Below are 22,020 nucleotides of genomic sequence, written 5' to 3'. Positions count from 1 at the left end.
AGTCTTTGTTTCTTTCCAAGGAAACCCTCAGGTATGTGGTTGTTCATATGTGACCTCAGCCCTGGGTGTCAGCCTGCTTTAAGAAAGGGGATTGTTTGGACAGTCTATATAGTTGTCTGTCCTGTGAAAGCCGATCAAGTGGGAACTGGTGCCCCCACTTGAGGTTGATGATCACAACTTCTTTCAGCCAAGGTGAGCGGGAGATTTCTGTGTTACTTGTGAACGAAGACGGGTTGCAAGGGTTTACTCAGCTCTCTGCTCCCTAAGCTAAGTATGAATAAAGGATTCCAGTGCATCTGCTCCTTGATTTTTGTGCATGGGGATTTTGTCCACTTGTTTCTGGAAAGGCTGTAATGGGCTGGTTATCACCAATGTGTGTGTCCCTCCTTTGTGTTACAGTGATGGCCTACATGCAGTTTGTGGAAGACTACTCGGAGCCACAGCCATCCATGTTCTACCAAACGCCCCAGAATGAACACATCTACCAGCAGAAAAACAAGCACCTCATGGAAGTCTATGGCTTCAACGACTCGTTCATCAGCATAGACTCAGCCCAAGATCTGGCACCTCCCCCTGCTCTCCCACCTAAACAGCGACAGCTGGTGAGTGACACCCTAAGTACCAAGGTCTGTTAGACTCCTGGGAACAGATCTGGGGAAAAGTCAGCCTGTCCGTTGTGGCAGATCTCTGTCTGTTAATTTACCCACATTACACTCCCTGCAATCTAGTCGACATGTTTTCTGACACTTTGCATGACCCAGCTTAATCACCGATCACTTAATCACTTACAGCACACCGATTCCAAGCATTTCCCCACAGGCTCTGAGAAAACCAAAAATGCTCTGAAAATGAGATTTCCAGGTCTTGCAAACAACATGGTAGAAGCTGTGCTAATGACACTCTTACTGCTTCTGTCCCTCTGGCAGTCTGAGCAAGTGTATCCTAAGAGACAGGATGACTAAACCACGCCATAGGCTACACGCCACTATATAATTTACAGCATTGCTTTGTAACCCAGTTCCTAAAGCCATTCTCAGATACTGCTCAGGGAACTGGCTAGTAGTAACTGTTCAAACTTAGTTACTGCTTGTAGGCTTTCGGTTGTAGCAAAGACGGCTCTAGTGCAGCCGGTAACTGCCATAAATGCATATCCTTTTCCTTGTTAAACCCCATTAGCTTGCTCACAGTGAGCTGTCTCTGTCTGCTCCAGGTCCACCAGGAACAGGAATGGACAGCCATTCCAATGCCAGCCCTGCTGTCTTGACTTACTTTAGTACCAGGCTTTTTATTTAAGTGGCTGAATCTGGTTTGTGACAGCTTGAGGTTTCTGCTGCATTGGACCAAGAATCCCCATTGCCCTTCTGGAAGTAAGAATGCACCACGTGCATTGTGCCCATTCAAATCCACAGGCGTTTGGAGCATGCTTCAGAGGGCCCCAAGCATGATGAGGTCTTGACTGCCGGTTTCTACTCTCTGAATGAAATCCTGGCTCCACTGAAGTCTGCCAGTGGGAGTTTTGCTGCTGACTTCAGTGAGCCAGGATTTCATCCTATTTCTTTTCTTTTCCTCAGCTTTTTTTTTAAATCCTCTTGCTTCAGGGATTGTATTTTGTTTCAGTAAGCAAACTCATTCGAATGAAAACGCCCAGCTAACTTGTGCTGCTGTGCTGTTAGCCACGGGCCTGGAGGGGGTGGGGGAGTTGCTACCAGACAAGCTTATTTTATGTCCTTTGAAATGTTACACTTGCCCCCAAGGTTGGGTGACAGAATTGTTCATGTCTGTCCCTGTTGCAGTTCTGTGCTGATTTTTGACTTTCCAGCTGTATTTTTTTTAATTGAATGGAGAGCTTTGGAGCTTCAGTTTCAAAGCATTTGGATTTTCTGGAAGCACAGGTTCAGCACTTACCAGGGTCAGCCCATCCTTCCAAGGAAGATAAATCGAGTCCCACGCAGTGGTGCTGTGCCAGGGTCCCTTGAATGAGACACTGGTAAATCCCAGAGTCCCATCTGCTTTTCAAGGGCACTACAAATTCAATGAGACACCTTCCTGAAGAGCTAGGTGGTGCTCCAGTATATATGACCTGGTGGCACATTTACTTATCCCATCACCTGCCTCCTACCCTGGAAGTGGCTGCATTTGGGTGGCACATTGTAAAAGGGTTGTATAAAACGTTGAACCCAATAAAATCCTGATGAGACCTTCAATAAGGTAGATACTATTGTTCTGGAAAGAAAGTCTGCCGCTTTCCCAAATCCAAGTCAGTTGAAACAAAGCATTTCCTTTCTGCACTCCCCCACCTTTGCTGCCTTTTAATAATTGTCTGACTGACCAAGAGGTCATAGTTCTGCCTGCTGGGCGTTTTCTCCTTGCAAGATGATACCATCAAGGTGTTGCCTACAGTTCCCTGGAGGCAGAGGTTTCCTGACGGGGTTGCCTTTCCTTATGTTCCTTCATCTCCCAGGCATCTGGGAAATGGTGTCACTGAACTCTGCAATGAGACAATAGTTCATTCAACAATGACTGCAAAAGCTATCACAGTGCATTGTTCTCCTGTGCTGGCTGCCCTGAGAGATTTGGCAAAAACAAATCACATAGACACAAGGAACTTTTCCAGCTGGAGTCTAGTTCTGCTTGATGAACTCTTCCTCTGCATAAATTTTTAAGAAAAATTGCTGCCTTGTGAGCTTCAGATCTGGCTGTAGACCCATTGGTACCCAAAATCCCTGAATCTGAATTGAGACTTGCCAAGCAAACCAGGCTGTTGGAGAGGATCTCTAATGGCTAACCCTCCAATATATGGAGTGCACTAGACCGTTCAGTGGGATGCATTTTGATACGTAAAGTATAGTATTTCCCTCTTATGCAGATGGAGCACAGTTTTGCTTTTGAGGGGGGAGGGTATTAAAGATTAAAACACTCAGGGTTAGGCCTGTTCACGGGGGAAGTGCGTCATCGCTCAGTTTGGAGAGACCTAAGTTCCCAGGCTGCTGGTTGGCCAAGAAACCAGCCCACCAAAGTAGCCCTCCTAATGTCTGGAAGCAAGGGCCAGTTTCACCGCTTGGCAGCAGCTCCTGTTTTGCGCTTGCTTCTTTGAGCAGCTCTGCCCTGTGGTTTGTGAAGAGTAACACTAAGGAAGAGCTCACCTGTGCACCAAACAGCTGAACAGTAACAAGCCAGGAGGGGAAAATTGTTCCTGAGGGGTGTGATCAACAAGGGCGGTTTTAATAACGTCTCTGCAGTGCCTCTTCGAGCTAAGAACCATGTGTCCGTGGGACCAACTCCAACGAGGCATCAGAGTTTTATGAGTAGCTACTTGTTTAGAAGCAACTTGAAATGCATTGTTTTGCAGCTAGCATTTCTTATCCCATATTCATAGTCTGTTCTGTGCTTTCTTTCTCTGTTTCTTCTTTCTTTTGCTTTCTCTTTCTCCTACTCAGCAGGCCTCCTATGCTGCCTCTTCTTTCCCTTCTGTCTCCTACTGTGTCCAGCAAACTAAAGTGCCCTTCCTGCCCGAGGACATCAGTGCCACTCAGGGCCTCAGTATGTCAGTCTCTAACTCCTTTCTCAACCGGCACAGCTCCTTTCCTGTGCATTCGGTGAGTCACTAACTGCACGTCTTTACACGTGTGCGTGCGTGCGTGTGTTGTGTTAGTGAAATGCTCTTGCACGTGTTCTATGATCAGTCTCCCAATTCCAGGTAAATTCAGAAGTTCATGACTGCTTTTAAAAGCTTTTACTAGTAATAAGGACAATTGGGACAGGGAGAGGTTGGGTAGGCGGAGGCTGGTTTGGACCTTGAGACATGCCCTGGGATGGGGAAGCTAGTCTTTATGGGTATCTTGTGTGTATTTATGATAGGGGCAAGGGAAGAAAGCAGGAAACCAGGCCTGTATACCAAAGGCAAACTCCTTCATCTGCATTGCCCCAAGGCACTGGTTCTGTGAAGTACTCTCACTCGTAATGGCAGTGACAAGGACTAGTCAGTTAAATACTGCTTTGTGCATCTAGCTTTGGAGAGATAATGAGGGACTGTCCCTTCCTTCAGTGCAGGGATCCATTCAAGCGCATGAAACAGCTTCTACCGTTAAAGTTATGCACAAAGAGCCAGTGGCAAACGTTTGAGGTGCAGCTTTGCATTTTAGCTCCAGCACCGCTTATAGTTTGGTATCGGAGCACAGCTATAAATCCAGATCTCAGCAGGTTAAAAAGCATTTCAGTTTACTTTTCAAATGAAACTGCTTGTAGTTATAAAGCTACACTTGGGGGTGTTTAATGATTTAGTATAACCAAAGTTTCTTTTACTCTAGAAAGCATTTTAGTTGATCTTAAATGGATGGTACAAGCATGATTTCATTTTAAATTGTCAGTTTTCTTTTCTTAATTGTGTTTTGGACTCCTTTTAAAAATGCATTGTTTGTTTGTGTGTTTCCTATTGCCCTGTTTTTTTTGGGTTTTTTCTTTCCAGCAACAGAAAAACACTTGGACAGAGCTTGGGAAACCAGTAGAACCGGCTGTACTCAATGCGCCATCAAATGTACAAAGTAAACAAGCAGGAAAAAAATAGCCCTTTCTCTCCCTAATAACTTTGAATTATAGTAATTTCTGTTATTGTCTGTGACTGTAAAAGCTCCATCATTTTCAGGCAAAAATGTGGTTTTCCCATTGTCCATGTCTCTTTGTTTATGACACACAGAATGTCAGTGGCCCTACATGTTTCACAGCTGACCCACCTACCTATCAGGAGTGGTCTAGCCCCTTGTTCCTGCCCCTAATGCACTGCTTCTCAACCAGGGTGCTGTGGGATCCTTTTAAGGATGCCTCAGGGTGTCATACAGGTTTGGGTGTGCAAACCCCTGTCCAGGATTCACAAGATAAGCTCAGAGATTTCAAATGGGAGTCTGCAGTATCAATAACTTTCTGGCCCGTTGTGGCCTTTCTGAGTTGTTTGCAACAGACAAATTGTTGCATTATTTTTCTGTAGTCAGGAAATAAGTGAGAATTAAGAGCTGGTATTTTTCCCAAGGGTGCCTTGAGTCTATCAAGGGGTGCCTTGAATCTTGCGAGGTTGAGAACTACTGCCGTAATATAAGGTACAGAACAACTGCAGAGAATTAAATCATACATAACCAGGTTAAGACCCTTCATTTGGGGATTAGGATGGGCTAGAATCTTTCTGTTAATATCTTTCTGAACATTAGCTAGAGAGAGAGAGAGAAACCTCTGTTGCCTGTGAGGAGGTTACTGTGTATTCCTGCTTGTGGAAATCTGTAAACTGCAGATACTGGATTTAAGTGAATTGCCACATTCTGCTCTCAAATGCTGTGTTATCATCTTTGTCCCTTCTCTTTGTAGTCAAAAGTCCACTTAGATAAATGCTTGGAAAAACAATTAACCTGTTAAAGGATTAAGCCTTGGCTGCCCACCAAATCCTAGAGGGATTTGGTGCTCGGGACAGCTAACCTTTCACACAGAAGCCACCAAAGGAATAGGCCTGCTTAGGACAAAATGATCAATACTGATTATCCTGTCTCTTAAAATGAAACATTAATCTTTATCCATTCTATACATGAAGCAAAGCATCCTTCAATCAATACTGGGAAGTCAAATGTAATAATAATAAAAAAAATGAAATGGCTATCCATTAAGAGCATGTGAGCAATTCATCACAGAGACTCTGTGCTCACATTAGCCTTGAAAGTTGCCTTGCTTAGCAGTTTCTCTCTTCATGTGAATGTGGGTAGGAAAGGCAGTGGGATGGAGTCCAAAAGGTAATGTTCGTTCGTGTACCAGTTTGTAAGGTTTTGGTGCAGACAGCAAAGATGGGTGAGCAAGCCATCTATTACCCTTGGAGTTTGAAGTCAGCTACATCTACAGTTCATGCTTCTTGGAGCTCCAGATGAGGGATTTGCTCTTGAACCAGCCATTCTTTACTCAGACCCTGGCCCTCTATCAACTTCTGAAGAGGGCTGCTTTTCAGTCTGCATGTCTTGAATTTCTGGCATTACCACTCTCCTGGTCTGATTCTCCCTATTCCAATCTCCTGGGGATTGGAGGCAGGGGATATTTTTTGCAGTGGGCTCTTCTTTTCAAAAAGTATGGAAAATAGGATTTGCATTTTTATTAGGAGTGTACTGATAAAGATTTTTTTGACCTGATACTGATGGCCAATTATTAACAAGCCATAGCAGCCGATACCAATCCAATTGCTGGTATGCAGTCCACCCCATAGCCACTGCTGCCTGGCCTGAGTGCAGCCCTGGCGCAGCCCCCACAGCCAGAAGCCCGGTGCTGCCCGCAGCCTGGCCTCGCCCTGCACACAGATCCGGTGGCATACTCCCTCCATGCCTCCCCCGGGGGCGTGCACAGGGGTGGGAGATGCACGCACCCCCCCTGCATCCCCCAGCTGGCTCTGTTCTGTGCCCACTCTGCCCCACCTGGGCAGCACCTGCCTCTGCTCCAGCCCCACTCCCTCCCTCACCGTGATGGGCCTTGATCTGCACCTCCCTCGCCCCTTCCCTCCCCCTGCCCCTTCCCCACAACAGACTTACCAGTCGGATGCTGCTCTCCAAGCTGCTGGGCTGGCCGCATGCATGCTGCAGTTGTGCACATGCATGTGGTATTTATCGGCGACATTATCAGCCACATCAGCCAAAAAAAAAGCCGATTGCTGATAACGTCAATTTTCCTTTTATCAGTGCCAATGCGATATGGACCAATGTATCGGTGTACCTCTAATTTTTATTCCATCTTGGACAGACCAGTGTCCCAGGCATGCAAGTGGAGGCCTGGTAACATCATGGAGTTATAGGTTCTGCTTGTGTTTTTCCCAGGAATTGCTATGTAATGCAAAAGACTGCTTGCCTACAACACAACACTACAAGAGTGCTGAAAAAGAGTGGAACTGAGTATAAGAAGCGAGATTCCTGAGTAGCAGATTAGGCAAAAAGTGTAAGAGCCCATGAATGACCCAGTGTCTAGACTAAGTCCTTAGGAGGGTGAAGGCAATGGTGGCTGAAGCCTGGAGATAAGGTACAGCTCTATTTCTATTTGGAAGCAATGGTGAAGGATGGGTTAGACATCCCTTTGGTTTTTGCTGACACTTTGTTAGTATCTTAGGGAATTTGAAGCTATTTCACCTTTTTCACTCTGGTTTATAAAGTATGCCAGAATATGATGGTTTTCTGCAGGCCTGATTTTTCCATCCCTAGGTTAACCCTGCCCCTGTCCACCCATTAATAATGCTTTCCCCTGCTTGGCAGGACATTGCATCAGAGGTGATGGCACTTACTGTACAGAAGCAGGTTTTGAGCAGCCGGTTCAGACCTCATAGGTTTGGCAAGTTGAGTCTGTTTTCCACCAATTCTGTTCCAAGCCTGATCTCCCAAGGCAGAGACCCCCATATGCGTTATGGGGTGAGACTGTCAAGGGCAGTTGGACAGTTCCCCATCTTTTGGAGAGTCATATTTGCAAATCTCGTACTCATGGGAGTAGTTTGAAGTGGCGTGTGGGGCATGTGTCATTTTAGGGATCCCACTTCTTTATTTTGGAGCTGTTTTCTGTTCAGTGGTAGAGAAGCAGCGTACTCTGTATGAAAATGTTCCTTCTTGGTAACTGTTGGCAGAAGTCTTCCTTTCTCCTGTTGTTCATCCTCTTCCACTTTTACTGTGGAGGTAGATATTATTCTGGTTTCGTCATCTGTTTGTTCATTTGCCTCTGGAAGGGGATGAACTAGGAACATGAATGTCAGGCTTTGAACCTGGTAACTGGGCCACAGGAGAATTGTGTAGATGTAGTCATGGTGAACACATAAAAAAAATCAATAGAGACAAGGTATGCCCCTTTCTGTCAGTGTTTTCGATTTGAGCAAAGTAGGAAGACTTGAAACGCATCCAGTTACTGGTAGGTATCTATTCCCTGCACAAATATCTGGTTGCAAATGCAATCATATAAAGCAGGCATGTACAGACATCTCCTGGAAAGCTGGCAGCTTCCTTCACTATGGAAAAATGGTGCACTGTAACTTCTTTTTTTTCTTTAAGTGAAAAAGATGGCAAGCATCTTTCCAGAAACTGAACTGGCTGCTTGACTGTTATAGAAGGTGGAAAGAGTTTCCCTATGGAAACGTTCCCATTCAGTATTTCAGTTATTCCTTGTCAGAGCTCCAGGGTGAATTGAGCAAGTGCATGGAAAGTTTGCGGCAACCGGTTTTCCTCTTCTCTTTTGTGTTTGTGCACGCTCAGGAAAAGGAAGGGGAGGCAGCCTCGTTCAGCAGCAGGGCTGGTGCTTTGTACATGCTGGCCGCGCAGCTCTCTCCTGATCCGCAGCCCCCCTTGCAACTTCAGTCCAGAGCAGAGCTGCAAGTTGTGTAAAATGTGTGAAATTTCAGTCATGAAAGCCGCTCCCTGCTGGAGGCAAGCATGAGATCACAGGATTTTGTTTGATTATAAACCAGACCGGACCCATTCAGAAGATTTAAATCTGTGTAATTAGTTGTTGAGCTCCAAGCATTGTTTCTTTGTTGTTTCCTTCTGCGGCTAAGTTTATTTCCATTACCCATAGCAGGCCTGAATGGGGATACCAGTAGGGTTGTGATCTTCCAGCACTGCTGAATCCTGCCTGTGAAAATCACTTCCCCCAATGGCTTAATTCTGACCACACAATTGAAATGCTGCTTTTCCTTCTGCCTATATGTCTAGGCAGCCTTTTTCTATTTGCTTTATACACTATGTTCCACTTTCCTGGTGTGATTGACTTTCTAGGAGCCTTATCTCTGCCTCTCAAGTGCAAAAGGCTCCAACCTCTGGTTCAAAAGAGCTATTTACTGTGCCTGGAGGTATTTTTTACAGGGTAAATAGTCGTTAGTGCTGTGTCTGTGCATCAGATTGGGTTCTTCTGAGAGCTTCAGAAGGAACTGCCAGTTAGGATTGCAAAGGGAAATCAGCACCATAAACACTGCTAATAAGGCTTGAAAATAGGTTTTTACTTATCCATTTTTTCCCCAGTGGAGGTAGACTATAAACCAGGCTCAATAAGCGGAGCTTTGCTTTTGAGCTTCTTTCGCTGGAGTGCAGGCTCGCATGGAGCCCATCTGCCCAAGGGAGCAGAAAACTCAGGCCCTCTTTCTGGTGCGCTAAGCAGCCTTTAAAAATAGCGAGGTCAGCTGAGCAGACCACTCGGAGGGCTATGCTGAGAAATGTTTAAGTACGAGGGGTCGCTGCCCTTCCGGTGGCAGTGCTCGAAGCCATATTGTTGGCAGTATACACTTCCAGCCATTCATTGTCGAAGCATTTCCTTCCTCATTAGTAAGGGACCTGGAGGGCCAGCATTGTGTCCTATGATAGGAAGTGATTTCTAATAGTTCCCTCTGTCATTACAAGCCAAGGGTGTCACAGCCCTGTCCAACGCCCAGTATCTGTAAACATGGTATTTGCCCACTGGGCAGATAGATCAGGCCTGTTGCTTTTGCCTCCCTGGAGTTAGCAATAGCAGGAAGGACGGGAAGGTCTGATTCTTTCCCTGGACTGCTTCACGTATCAGAAGCTGGACGCTGTAGCTGATCTGGTAATGCTGAGCAGAATCGCAGATAAACTTGCCAGAGAAGCTCAGCTGGCTTCCTAATGAGGGGTCCTGGAAGGGTGAACGGTGCCTGCCGGCTGGTGCTTTTAAGTGCCCTGTCAGCCATTTAATGGAGTCCAGCTCTGAACTGCAAGTGCAGGTGACTGCTCTCAATTAACATCCACCTAAAAGCAAGCTGCCCCGACTGCCCCTTGCAGTCGCTCGTCCCCACTGTCAGCAGAACAGCAACACTCCCAAAATAAGTGCCAACTAGGGGGCTTGTGGGCAGCCAGCTAATTGCTGGGAATGTTTTCAGTGGTGGCAGCAGTTGGTACATCCTGAGATGAGCGGCACACGGCTGTTGTTTGCTTCTCTTTGCAGCCAGGACAGGGATGGAGGGAGGCGGAGTTGGAAGCATTCGGCGACGCTGTCACTGGAAGAAGAGTGCCACAACTGGTGTGCAAGGAAGGACTCCTTTTCCACTCGGTAGTCTGCTGCTGGCTTAATGCAGTTGCAAGTACTTTGGTAGCACTCGGGTATCCAGGTTGTATGTGTATTGGTCTGGAGGCAAAAGGAATCAGAACTCGTGGTAGAGGTGCTATCTTTTTTTAGACCCAAATAGATGTTTGCAAATAAAACCCTTTTTTTTTTTTGCAAATGTCCAGTTGGTCTAATAAAAGATATTACCTCTACCACGAGTTCTGATTCATTTGGTAGTCCTGGCTTTTCAGTTGGCTGCTTTTCCCTAGTGAGGCCAAGCAAGGAAATGAACTGGCTGCTGGGACTTCATTGCAGGGAATAGCAGCAGAATAGCACCTTGGTGCTTTCTTTTCTAGTGCTAGTGGTTAAGCAGAGCTCTTTAGAGGAGCCGTGTTATAACATGAAAAGTTTAGCACTTAGCATCACATGAGGGTCAAGGAGAAGAAAGCATCCCTTCCCAGAGGGTCTGGGTGCATGCTGCCTGCTTTTTTCCTTCCTTGGAGGTTACTTAGAAGTGCTCCTCATACAAACATGCAAAGCTGCAGAGTTAGAAGCCATCTTAATACAACTGTAGCCAAAGCCTTGCTGACCCTCAGAAGCCTTACAGAAGTGGGTAAAACCAAGCACCAGCCGTTGCTCAAGATCAACTCTCAGCTGAGATTTTACATTTTGGGGCCATTCTGCTGAAGGAACCATCTCCATCCCCCCTGACCCCCCAAGGAGTATATTTGGGTTTTCAGAAGGTTTTGTTTCAGGAGAACTGTGCCCCAGCCCTATGGAAGTCATTCTCGCAACCTGGGCTGCAGCTGCGTGCTGGGGCTGGGGCTCTGCAGGAACGGGTGCCATATGGACACGGTCTCAAACACAGGGTGTTTTTCCCCTTTAAAAGTATCCTGCATTCTTGGCTCTTGTCCCAGCATGACTGCATAGCTGGGATTCCAGAGCTGCTCTCAGGCGTGCTGAGCTGCAGGAGAAAGGAGGGGTCTTAACTGGCTTGTTTGGAGAAGATGCAACATCCCGAAATTGTGCGTGGGGAGCAGCATGACTAATTAATACCAGCCGGCCCAAGCTTCCCTGCCCTGTCTCTGGAGGCTGGGCTCTAAAATGCTCATTTACAAGTCATGTAATGCCAGTGAGAGTGGATTGCATGCATTTACATGCTACCTGTGTGTTGAACAGGCATCTTTTGCAAGTCCAATTCCAGTTTAATTTTGACGGCGTTGTTGAGAAGGCCGGAAGCAGAGGTCTGTAAAGCCAAGCACCTTATCTGCATTGTGTGCTCCACATCCCGCATTCTTAACTCGACGTTGGTGTTGCAGTCTGGTTGAGTGCTGAAATGCTTTTGAACTGGGACTCGGGCATCTGAAACGGTTTGAGGCAGAAGCTGCTCAGACTTCCCTCCCTCCCTTATAATTGACCTGTGTCCTGATCAGCTGCATATGCTGGTTTAGCCTTGAACTTCCCTGCTGTCTTGTGCATCGCCCCATGTGCTTCCAGACGGAGCCTTGCCCCGAGCAAAACGGGTCCCTTCTGTCAAGCAATGTGTAAGTTTTTTGCAGAATGGATAATTCTTCCAGTGATTAGACCGAGGCCACCCGTTCCCCTTCACTGATGGCCTGATCAGCTCACAAGGCCCCTCTGCTACAGAAGCGGGCATTTGCTTTTTCAGCTCAGGTGGGAGCATTATTCAGTAATGACAGCAAGAGGCGTTCACGGTGTCTTATCCTGGCCCCGCCACTGATTTGCCCTGGGAGATTGTTCAAGTCCCCTATGTCGTCGTCTTTGTGCTCAGTTTTCTGTTCCCTTTATGAAAGAGCAGCTGCCTTGACCAAGTGCTTAGGGAGCTCTCAGGTGGTATATGCCACGTTACGGCCATTGTGATCACTCTCTCTCTGCTCTGTCTCCTGTGGAGGTAGGCAGGCCAGCGTGCTGAACCTAGGAGGGTACAGGGCTTCAGCTGGGACACAGGTCATGCTTGAGACAAAAATTTCCTTTAATCAGGGCAGAGAAGTCCATTGTTGTGAAGCCAGCATTACAAGGGCAGCAGAGCTGCCAGTTAAGGGTGCTTGGTGGCTCATCCCCATTCTTCGTTCACACAGCTCCCCTTCCTAATCGGGGCCTAGCCTGAAGCGTGCAACATTAGCAGGACATTAATACTGGTGAGATCATGAAATATCAAGCCAGACGTGGCAGGGAGAATGAATGTGCTGAGCTAGGCCCATGTCATGAGCCCGGAGTCTTACAAGGGGATTTAGCATTTTGTACCAGGCGAGTGAAAAAGAATAAATGAGGGGCATTTATCCAAGCAGCCAAACATAAATATGGAGATTAGACCTGTCAATGTTACTGAGGCAGCACCAAATGCTGACAGAGTCCCCAGAGCCAGCTCTGCTCTCTGTAAAGAGATGGGCAGGAACGGAAAGGAGCGTGACCTGGAGCCAGACTCCTCTTAGCAGCAGGCTTGCAGGAAGGGTCTGCTTCCAAAGCACCTCTCTCGGTTCTTCTCGGTAATGATGGGCAACTGAGGCCAGGCTCCGAGACCGCGGAGAGTCTTGCACGGGCTCCACGCCCAATGTGAGGGGCAGCCAAGAGGACCAAGGTGATGGAAGGTAAAATCTACCAGGCGCCTCTTTGTTTCATTTTCAGTTCGTGGTGGTAAAGCTTCCCTGCCCCAGCTGCTGGCACAGGGAGTGCCTTGACTTATCAGGTTAGATTTTTCTCTGCTGGACATTGAGATGGTTTCAGGATGAAATATAAAGGGCCAAATTAATCGCCTCCCAGTGCTGATGCTCTGTGTCAGGCAGTGAGTTCAGCTTTGCTTTTTATGCTTTTTAGTAGGTTGGCCATAACCTTAGTAGGCTGTGGTCAACCTACTAAGAATTGAGGTGGGTTGTTGAAGTTTCAGTACTGAAAAAGCATGGCCATGGCGTTCAAGACTCATATTTTTCCCCTTTTTTAAATGTGGCAGCATCTTTATTTGCCTGCCTTGATCGAATTGCATTTGCCTTGCTAGAAAACTGTAGCCAGTGGTTCTCCTAAAGCAGCTCATCAATTCTGGTGCCAGTGAGATGCAAGTGCAGCTTCTCCCAAGCTTTTTGGATGACTTCACTCTTTTTTTCAAGTTTCCTGGATACTGCAGGTCTTGCCAGTGGTTCAGCTATGTGCGTTTTAAAGTAAACTCATGACCAGCGGATACAGCCTCATGTGTCTGTCTTTTTAACGGGGTGTCAGTTTTAGCCTGGGAAATCTGTTCCTGCGTCTGTCATCCTGCCGGGAGTTCTCACCAGCAGCATTTGCAGCGAGGTGTGGGCTTTTTCTTATCGACTCAGTGTACTCCTGCCATCCCACCCTTGTTTTTACAACCTGGGAAAATAGTCTGACAGTAAGGAGACGTAGCACAACAGGGCTTTGTATAGATTGAAAGCTTCCTTCCATCCCTTTTCCAACTAATTTTCCCGAAACCCATTGAATAAGAGAGGATGGTTTCAATGGCGAGTTGGCTGCTCTTTGGAGCAATCGACATTTCTGCTCCCTGAAGTTTTCGGTGATTGTAACCTGCCTTCCATTTCAGCTTGACTTTGAAAGACGGTGTTTGGCCCCTTTCCCCTGTCAGGTTTTATATCCGTGGAGCAGACTTTTCACAGTAACCACCAAATTATATGGTTTCCCCAAACAGTTTCTTGAGTGTGTTTCCCATGGAAATCCTCAGAAAAGTCCTGTGCATGCAGAATACTTTTCTTCAAGTAGGTATTTGCACCATGCTCATTGCTGTGGTTTCTGTATACCTGTGTGTTTTTTCACAAACTTGATACAGTTTTCGAGGTGCCTTTTGTCACTGATTGTACCAAACTATGCAAGACTTTCCTAAGACTGAATCTCTCCAGGTATGACACTGTGGACTCCTTTCCATGGCTTCTCTAAGATGAGCAGCCTGCCTCCTATTTGTACAGAAACATGCCTTTACCTAGGAAGAACTGGCCAGTGTCCCAGGTAGCTCTCCTAGCTACTGTGTGCGGGTGATAAAATAAATGCTGTCTCCTTTTAGTTTAGCCTCTGAATGCAGGGATGCCTTTGTTAGAATTACCTTGTACTGTCACTGCCAAGCTACTGTGAATCTAATTACTTTTTCTTTTGTCTGTCTTTCTCCTTTTCCTGTCTTCCTTGTTTTTGTGTTGTTCCTTTTGCCTCCTGTAGTACAAATCTGTGTTTAGGTCCTACTCGCAGGACTTTGTGCCTCACAACCAAGCTTCCATCCCTCCTTTTCTTTCTTCTACCTCCTCCTGCGTCTCCACCACCCCACCTTTTCCACCTGTCCATCCATCTCAGAGCCCTGACCTAGCGGTGCCAACCACAGCCAGCCAGTCACCAAGCACTGTGGATGTGCCAAACTCCTCTTCTCAGGAGAGCAGCTTTAACGGGAATGCTCCTGTCTGCCTTCCTTCTGAAACCTCTTTCACTGATTCTCTCCAGACGTCTTCGGTGAGAATAACCAAAGAGATAATGCACCTTAACACAAGGCTGTGTTTTTTTTTTAAATAATGTCTCTTGTATTAATGCCCACTTTAGCATAACCCACATGTGACCTGAACCAGCTTGTGTGTAGTGGGAGTGGCGAGACCATTTTCTAGTCGAGTGACAGGTCACAAGCAGCAACGAACAGAAACAGGTTGCAGCATTAGCACTCCCAGGACACTCTCACTCCAAGATCTAGCGGGGGTGGATGAGGAAAGCCGAGAAATTCCTGGATTTGTCTCAAAACTGTGTGGTGTAAGTTGGAGGAAGGGAAAGGCAGAGATTTTTAAGAAAAAGTTGTGCAAGATGTTGGTTTCTGAGCACTGGTCCACCCTCTGTCATGGATTATGTCGGGCTTTTGTCACAGCTGCTCCAGGCACTCCACCCCTGCCTTTGCAATGAGCCTCTGCTCCAGTTATCAGTGTGGTGTAACTGCCTGCCTCTCCCATGCATCTGTGCACAGCTGGCTGCTGACCTGGGGATTTAAATGCTGGCCTTCCTTTTGCAAGATGCCTGAGGTCCGCTGCTGGCGAGAGGGCTTGCTGTTGAAGGAGACGTGTCAGCACGCAGAACTGCTTAGCTCATTCAGAGATACTAGTCCAATAAGCTGATACAGCTGCCCAGACAGGGTGGGTGTCACGAGTTTTTAGTTCCTAAATCTGTTGAATGTGCAGGTTCGTGCATTGTAGCTGCACTTTTGAGCTAATTATTTGCAGAGTGGTTCCTCCTTCGCAGGCCTGGGAAAACCAGAATTCAAGGATTCTGTATTTCCTGCCCCCAAAACTGATGAAGTCAAAACAGTCAACACAGTGCCTGCAAGGATTGCTCAACCGTTTGGAGCAGGGGACACGTTCCTTAATTCAGGGATTGTCAAGTCATCGCGAAACCAGTTTTCAGGTTCTGCTTCATTAGTCTAGTGGCGGCAGGATGCTATTCCAGTACAGTAGCCTCCAGTCTGATTCAGTCTCGTATTGTAGGTAGGGTCTCACCTGTGTCTGTAATGACGTTTCCAAGTTGCGTAGCCTGGTTTGGGAGCACAGTGCAGTCTCCTCTTTACTACAAGACTTAGCCACGTTGACTGTGGCTGGGCTGTAGATCATTGTAGCTAGGCTTCTGCTGTGGCACAGTTGGGATTTTTTGTTTGAAGCTTTAAGGATTCAGCATCTGTAACTCTGAAGTCTGCATTTGTGTTTTGCTATGTTGCAGTATCACTTTGAGCCTACAGCTAGCCATCAGAAAGCAGTTGGCTGTGCTGTTCTGCTCAGGGTCTTCTGATTAGTCCTCATGAATTGGAAAATAATTATCTCAGTGAAAACACAGAGCCAATGGACAGTGGTAGCAGCCTCCCATCCAAGCCAAGGTTCCCAGTCAGGTTGCAGCAGGTGCTGACAGATCCTCCGTTCCGGGCATTGGCCAGGCTTGTTCACTTGCACACGTTTCTAACACCGAGTGCTGGGCACGGGGCACGGTCACCTATTTCCTTTCGTCCTGTTTCCCATAGAGTGAAAACGCCAGTGAGGATGCTGGTGAGGGTGAATACGTCAATCTGTATTCCTCTGGCCAAAGCAACGGGGAACTCCCTCTCTCTGAAGGAGTAAGTAACCTGGAGAAGGCCAAACACTGGGAAGGGGCTGCTCAGTGCATGCGATTCACGCCGGGGGCAACACGCTCATAAGCCTTTCCTGCATATTGTAGAGGTTCCACGTTTCTTTTGGTGAACAGACCCCTTTGCTGCTTGCCCATCCTTGGATTTCTGTCTGCAGTGGAGTCTTGATTTGGATGAGGAGTGGATGGCACTTGCTTGGCTATGGAGGTTGTAGTGAACATGTTAAGAACATGGGCTGCATTTCTTTTTGAGCTGCTTCCATATGCTTAGCTGTTTGTCTAGAGCTTCTTGCAGGAGAGTTTTTTTTCTAGAAAGCTACAAGCTGGGAGCCGTGCAGCAGCCTTATCAGTGCTAGTTAGGTGCTTCTATTTATAACTGCGTTGGCTTTATTTATTTATTCATTTTTTTTAATCAGGTCTTGTGTTTATAAAGTGCTGTCACCTTGGGCATCCCATATTAATCCTTATGGACACAGGTTGTTCCCTCTTCCTCGGCACAGAGCATATGTTAGCCATTTCCTGCAGCGGGCAGGTGCCTGTGAGTGCTTTTACCAGTTGGCTTCTATATGCCCCAAGAGATGGGGCTCCCCTCTGGTCTCTTCAGTAGATAGATCCAGGTATTTTCTGCTCTTGTATATAGTTGAGTTAGCTCTTACCTTTGAAAATCAAGGACTTGACAGCATTTTTCACTGCACATAGCTCAGCAAAATGCTGTAGGTACTTCAAAAGGCCAGACTCAGTGGTACATTTTCAAGGCTGAATCTGAATTGTAGAAAGGTGGCATGAGTTCTCTAGGTTTGGCGCGTTGAACATCCAAAGATCACTTGGAAGGGTTTTAAATAGCAATAATCTACAGCACTGTAGGGTTAATACTCTCATTTGTCATTCATGGTCGTTTTCCTCCTTAATAAATGGCTAATGTAAGATGCTGTGTTTTTTTTTTTTTCCTTTGAACTCTCTACCTGCTGTTACATGCCGAATGTTCAGATTGTTCTGCTTTCTTAGATTAGCATCATTTCCACAGCAGTGCATCACAACGTGGAAGCATTGTGTCACTGTCTAAACTCCTCGGAGAGAAAAGAGGCGGGGAAGGGGAGGCCATTATTAAAGCCACATACTCTGACAGGCTGGACTTCATTGCGGGCTGTATGCGGGGAGGAATTAGGGGAACTGGACTTGAATGGGGACGTTTAGAGCTGGTGTAGAATACACATAGCTCAACAGAAGGCAAGTGCATTTCAACAGTAAGGGCTGATTAAAAAGGTTGAGGGAAGGTTTGTGTAAGATGCATGCTGACAGCTGACTTGTGCATTATAACGTTCAGCATCATTTCACAGCCTCAAAAGCAAACAATAATAATTACATTGAAGTCTCCAGAGATGCTTCCAAATTTCCTGCCTAATTAAGTTCCACACGGTCCTGGCCCATGGCATTGACTCGCATCACCTAATCGCTCCATAGGAACTGACAATAAAGGGCTTTGTAGAGGCAGCAAGGCTGTGAGTGTGAGACCAGCTGCAGCGCAGGGATCCTATGTAGTGATCAAAGGTTTCTTTCTCTTCCCAGGAATCTCCTGCTGTCAAAGACGGCCACTCCAAAGACTCCACTTCAAATAGCAGTGCCACTGGGAAGGAAAGCCAAGACGGTGGTGAGAGGTGGGCTTGACCTTCATGTAGAGCTCCCCCTGCTCCGCAAGACAGCAGAGCATCCACAGTGTGATTTTTACCCTTGCCACTCCCAAACTAGTCCTATGTTATTTCATATTTTGCTCCAGCAGGCTACACACCATCATGGCTGTTGGCCTGTTAAGTTACTCGAGATTAAGGGGAACGCAGGGCTAACTGAAGAGAATACAAGCAGTGCTGGGCAATTTAACTAACTCAGTGAGCCCAAGAACTGCCATGCTAGTTGCTAGTCCATCTAGTTCCTTAGTCCAACACTGACAGTGTCCAGTCCTAGCTGTTTGAGAGGAGGGGTGCCAGGACCCAAGAATGTCCCCTTTGGCCCCTTCCACGCACCAGAGATGCATAGCATCTGGGCGGGGGTAAAGCCTACAATGTGCAATGAAAAGGAGAGATGAGGGCCTTGGCCACTGCACTTAGAAACCATCCAAGGAGAGGCTCCAGTCATGCAGAATTTCTTCTTCAGCATCCCTAAATTGGCAGAATCACTTAGCTTCACGGTTGTGTGCTGTACATGAGTGAGCAAACAATATGAGGAGACGCTGAAAGGTGCATTCATGCTTCATGCAGCAAAATCCTGTTAGCCAGGAATGCAGCCAGATAAGCATTCAGTTCCTGAATGGTTCATCTCAATCATGTCTCCTTTCCTAGGGGTGCACAAAGCAACGGCCTTAGACCTAGACACTTGGGTTCAGTTGTAGAGGGTACCCCTGCCTTTGGGAGTCTCAGACTTGCCCCATCCTCTGATCTTTGTAGCAAAGGCCTAAACACTGTCTGCTTTCCTGCTTGTGTGGGGCAGGACACTGATGGCTGCTTGCTTGTCTTCCAGGCAGCAGATGTCACCAGATGCCTTGGAATCGTCAGAGTTGGAGGAGGAGGTAGATGAGCTGTCCCTGATTGACCACAATGAAATTATGGCAAGGCTAACACTGAAGCAGGAGGTACGTGCCTCGAAGAGTCACTTTCATGCTTCTCAGTTTGTGCTTTGATAAAGCCTGATCGACCATGAGTGCAGAGACAGAGAATCAAATGAGCAGCCTGTGTACGAGCTAATAAGAAAATGGAGTTACAGAGCAGCTGCATGCAGCTTCAGGTGCATAAATTGTCCTGAAAGCAGATGAGACCCCAGCACAAAAATGGAAGATTGTTGAACCAAGAGTTTATTAAAGCCTGGGCACTCTCTCTCTTAAGACTCCCCTGTCCTCATACTCTCCACTACCAGCATGCTGCAGCATCTCAACTATGATAGCTGAGTGTCTTAGTATGAGAAACTGAGCACAGATTATAGCTGCTGCCTTTCAAACCTGAAGGATGGGGAATGCTGTTCCAGGAACGCTTTCAGATTCAAAATGTCTAAAAGGCCTCAAAAGTGTGAGCGAGCTGTTCAGCAAAGTGGCTGTCCCTACATTTGAGAAATGGCTCTATCTGACCCTCTGTGCACTTCCAGACCTCTTTGCTCACTTGCTGATATTCCAGCCCAAGCTGTCTCTGACAGAGCTTGAAGGAACACACAAGGTCTTTGAAGCTTTCAGACTATCAAGGGGCTAGTCTGGAAAATGGAGACAATATATCATTTACTGAAACTTATAGGAGTGCTCTTTGAAGAACTGAGGTCAGCAGGAGAGAGCTAGAAGCTATCATTCATTCTTTAAGTGGTACTTTGTGGGCCTTGCCAACAGTTCACCTGAAAAATCACAAGTTTGCATACCAGAGAAATACTGCAAGGAGCTAGGCACTATTCTAGTCTCTCTTTGCAGGGATATTATACCTGAAGGGTGGAAAACTCTCAAAAATAATGTAGTTTCACATGTTTCAGTAGCATGCTGTGCCCTGAATTTATAATATAGGGAGAGGATGCTTTGCTCTAGTGATGAAAGGTCCAGGATATGGCGGGGGGGACATGACACTTGCTAGCTCACATTCTTGGATTCTATTCCTGGCCTCTAGATTTGATCAATAATAGCAGCACTTGGCCAAATAGTTCCAGAAAATTAAATTTGACACACTCCATTTGTGGGTTTTTTTGAGCCAGCTGAGTTTCAAAATTACAGATACTGAAGCACCTTCTGAGTTTCCTTCCTTTCTCCACCCTAAAAAGAAAGGGGGGGGGGGAGCCTTGGGAAGCTCAACTTGCCAAACTGTTAATAAAGACTTGCAATTAAATGTTCCAGAGTTGGAAATGCCAGAACTAAGGCTGAATGTGCAGCCTTCATCCTATAACCAGCAAGGTGATGAAACTATAAGGTCTGTGTTAACGTGTTACAGTCTGTTGCTGCCCCTTTCGTGATCTCTGGAATGGTTGTCAGCATCTCTGCTCCTTGTGCCTTTACAGCGTAGTCCAAAGTCAGGTTTAGGTTCTTCCGTATGGGCAACAGAGCTCTCCCACTTGGTCCCAGGATGGGTCTGATTCATGAACCTGTGTCTCAGCTCATTCTCTGCAGACTGAGGTGGACCATACTAGTTAGTGCTGCATTTTAGGTATGAAGGAATTGGGCTGTACTGAAAGGAGTCTAAGCTATAACTTGTGTCTACTCTCATTGCAGGGCGACGATGGGCCAGATGTTCGTGGGGGGTCCGGGGATATCTTGCTAGTACATGCAACTGAGACCGACCGGAAAGGTACTGTGTGTGGATTGGTGTAAGATGAGGGGCGTGGGCAGCCTGGTGTGGCACTCTTCTGGGAACCCGGTGAAGCTTGGCAGCATATAAACTGTCACGTTGTGTCATTATATGCAGATGTGGACAAGACAGAGCACTGCCATAATGTGCCTTATTGCAAAGGGGATTATGCTTATCTTTGAGAAAGAGATAAGCTGGATAAGCTCTTGTACATTCAATTCCACAGCAGTGAGGTTTTTAAACCTCTGTGCCCAGAGACAAAACCTGTAGGGCAAAGCCTGGTGATACAGCTAGTGCCTGCCTTCCCATATAATAAGAATAATTGTTATGGAGGGCACAGTGCTCCATGGACTGAATTTTCAGAGTCTAGCATGCACTGTCTTATGCCGTTGCCTTCAGTTCTACATTGGGATGGAGTGAATTTAGTAGTGGGAAGTAAAGGAAGTGGTGTCACTGTGGTGAGCCAGGCACAGAGTGTGTGGGCACTGGGCAATGCTTTCCTGTACCATTTGCCTGGCGCAGTCCAGTTTCGACCTGCAGCACCACTTCCTGTTCCAGCCCTGAGGCTCTGGCACTGCCAGCCCCTTCCCACGCAACAGTTCTTTGTCACGCACAAGAGCAGCGGGCTGGAGGGAGACTTTCTTCTCTTTATTCAGGTTTCCTAGAACTGCATACCTGTGGTCCTGTATGAAAAGATTCGAGAGATTAAGCCTTAACCATCCTGTTTGCTACACAAATTATAATGGTTCGTTAATTAATTCTCCAATCCCAGCCCAACCACACAGAGGGCAACACTTCTTCCAGACCTGTAACTAGAGTACACTTTTCAGCACTGCTGAAGATGACATCTAAATGCTCTTTTGTTGATGGTCTCAATCAACTGGTCGTCTAGCCAATGCACCAACCCAATGGACTGCTCAGCCCTCCTACCAAAAGTCTTAATCCTTGTCCATTTTGAATGGACCTCTTTTCTCTACTATACCAGTAGGCATTTGGCAACAAGTGTAGTGATCCTTCTCCCTCTAGAAACATTCCACTTCTTTTGTAGAGCAGAGGAAAACAAGGGGAAAGTGGAATGGATTGCTTATGAGCTCCATCTTAGCCTTGCCCTTCCTTGGAGCTAGAGGAAAAACCTCTTTCACAGCATTTCCATTTTTCAGAGAGTTAATTTCTAGAGGGATGCATCTAGGAGGTGAAAATGAAGAAACCTAAAGGAACCACATGCATTGGTGAGGGCTTCTGGGAGCCTGATAAGACACAAACTAGCACATGATAAAAGTAGGCAGCAACATCATCTCCTAATAGGAGTTGTCTCAAGTGTGGGGAAAGGACACATGCGTGCGGTCTGTTTATTGTACATCAAACCTCACCCCCCTGTGCCATGCCAAGCTGGTGGCAGAGAGGAATTTGTGCTATGCCACCCTGGTGTTTGGGAGATGGAAAGAGTTAACGACTTAAGCTTGCAATGAGAAGAATTCAGGGCTTGCAGATCAATTGGCCCAGCTGCACAGAGGGGGATGTTTAAGAGGCTTTCCTTTAAATATAAATTTCTTGGCCAGCCTGAGTG

General features: G+C 46.7%; 1 protein-coding gene across 1 annotated transcript in view; it reads left to right on the top strand.

Annotated features, from left to right (window-relative positions):
* Positions 1-22,020, top strand: part of RAPGEF1 (Rap guanine nucleotide exchange factor 1) — a 112,595-nt gene that overhangs the window by 76,848 nt on the left and 13,727 nt on the right. The window contains exons 10-16 of the mRNA XM_059715626.1: positions 400-602; positions 3,438-3,596; positions 14,230-14,514; positions 16,049-16,141; positions 17,719-17,807; positions 18,664-18,775; positions 20,378-20,453. Coding sequence (XP_059571609.1) covers positions 400-602; positions 3,438-3,596; positions 14,230-14,514; positions 16,049-16,141; positions 17,719-17,807; positions 18,664-18,775; positions 20,378-20,453 — 1,017 coding nt within the window. The remainder of the gene's footprint in view (positions 1-399; positions 603-3,437; positions 3,597-14,229; positions 14,515-16,048; positions 16,142-17,718; positions 17,808-18,663; positions 18,776-20,377; positions 20,454-22,020) is intronic.

The sequence above is a fragment of the Alligator mississippiensis genome, chromosome 12 (assembly GCF_030867095.1).
Source record: "Alligator mississippiensis isolate rAllMis1 chromosome 12, rAllMis1, whole genome shotgun sequence".
NCBI classification, from domain to species: Eukaryota; Metazoa; Chordata; order Crocodylia; family Alligatoridae; genus Alligator; species Alligator mississippiensis.
The sequence above is the reverse complement of the archived record's forward strand: the minus strand, read 5'-3'. Positions and strand labels throughout refer to the sequence as shown.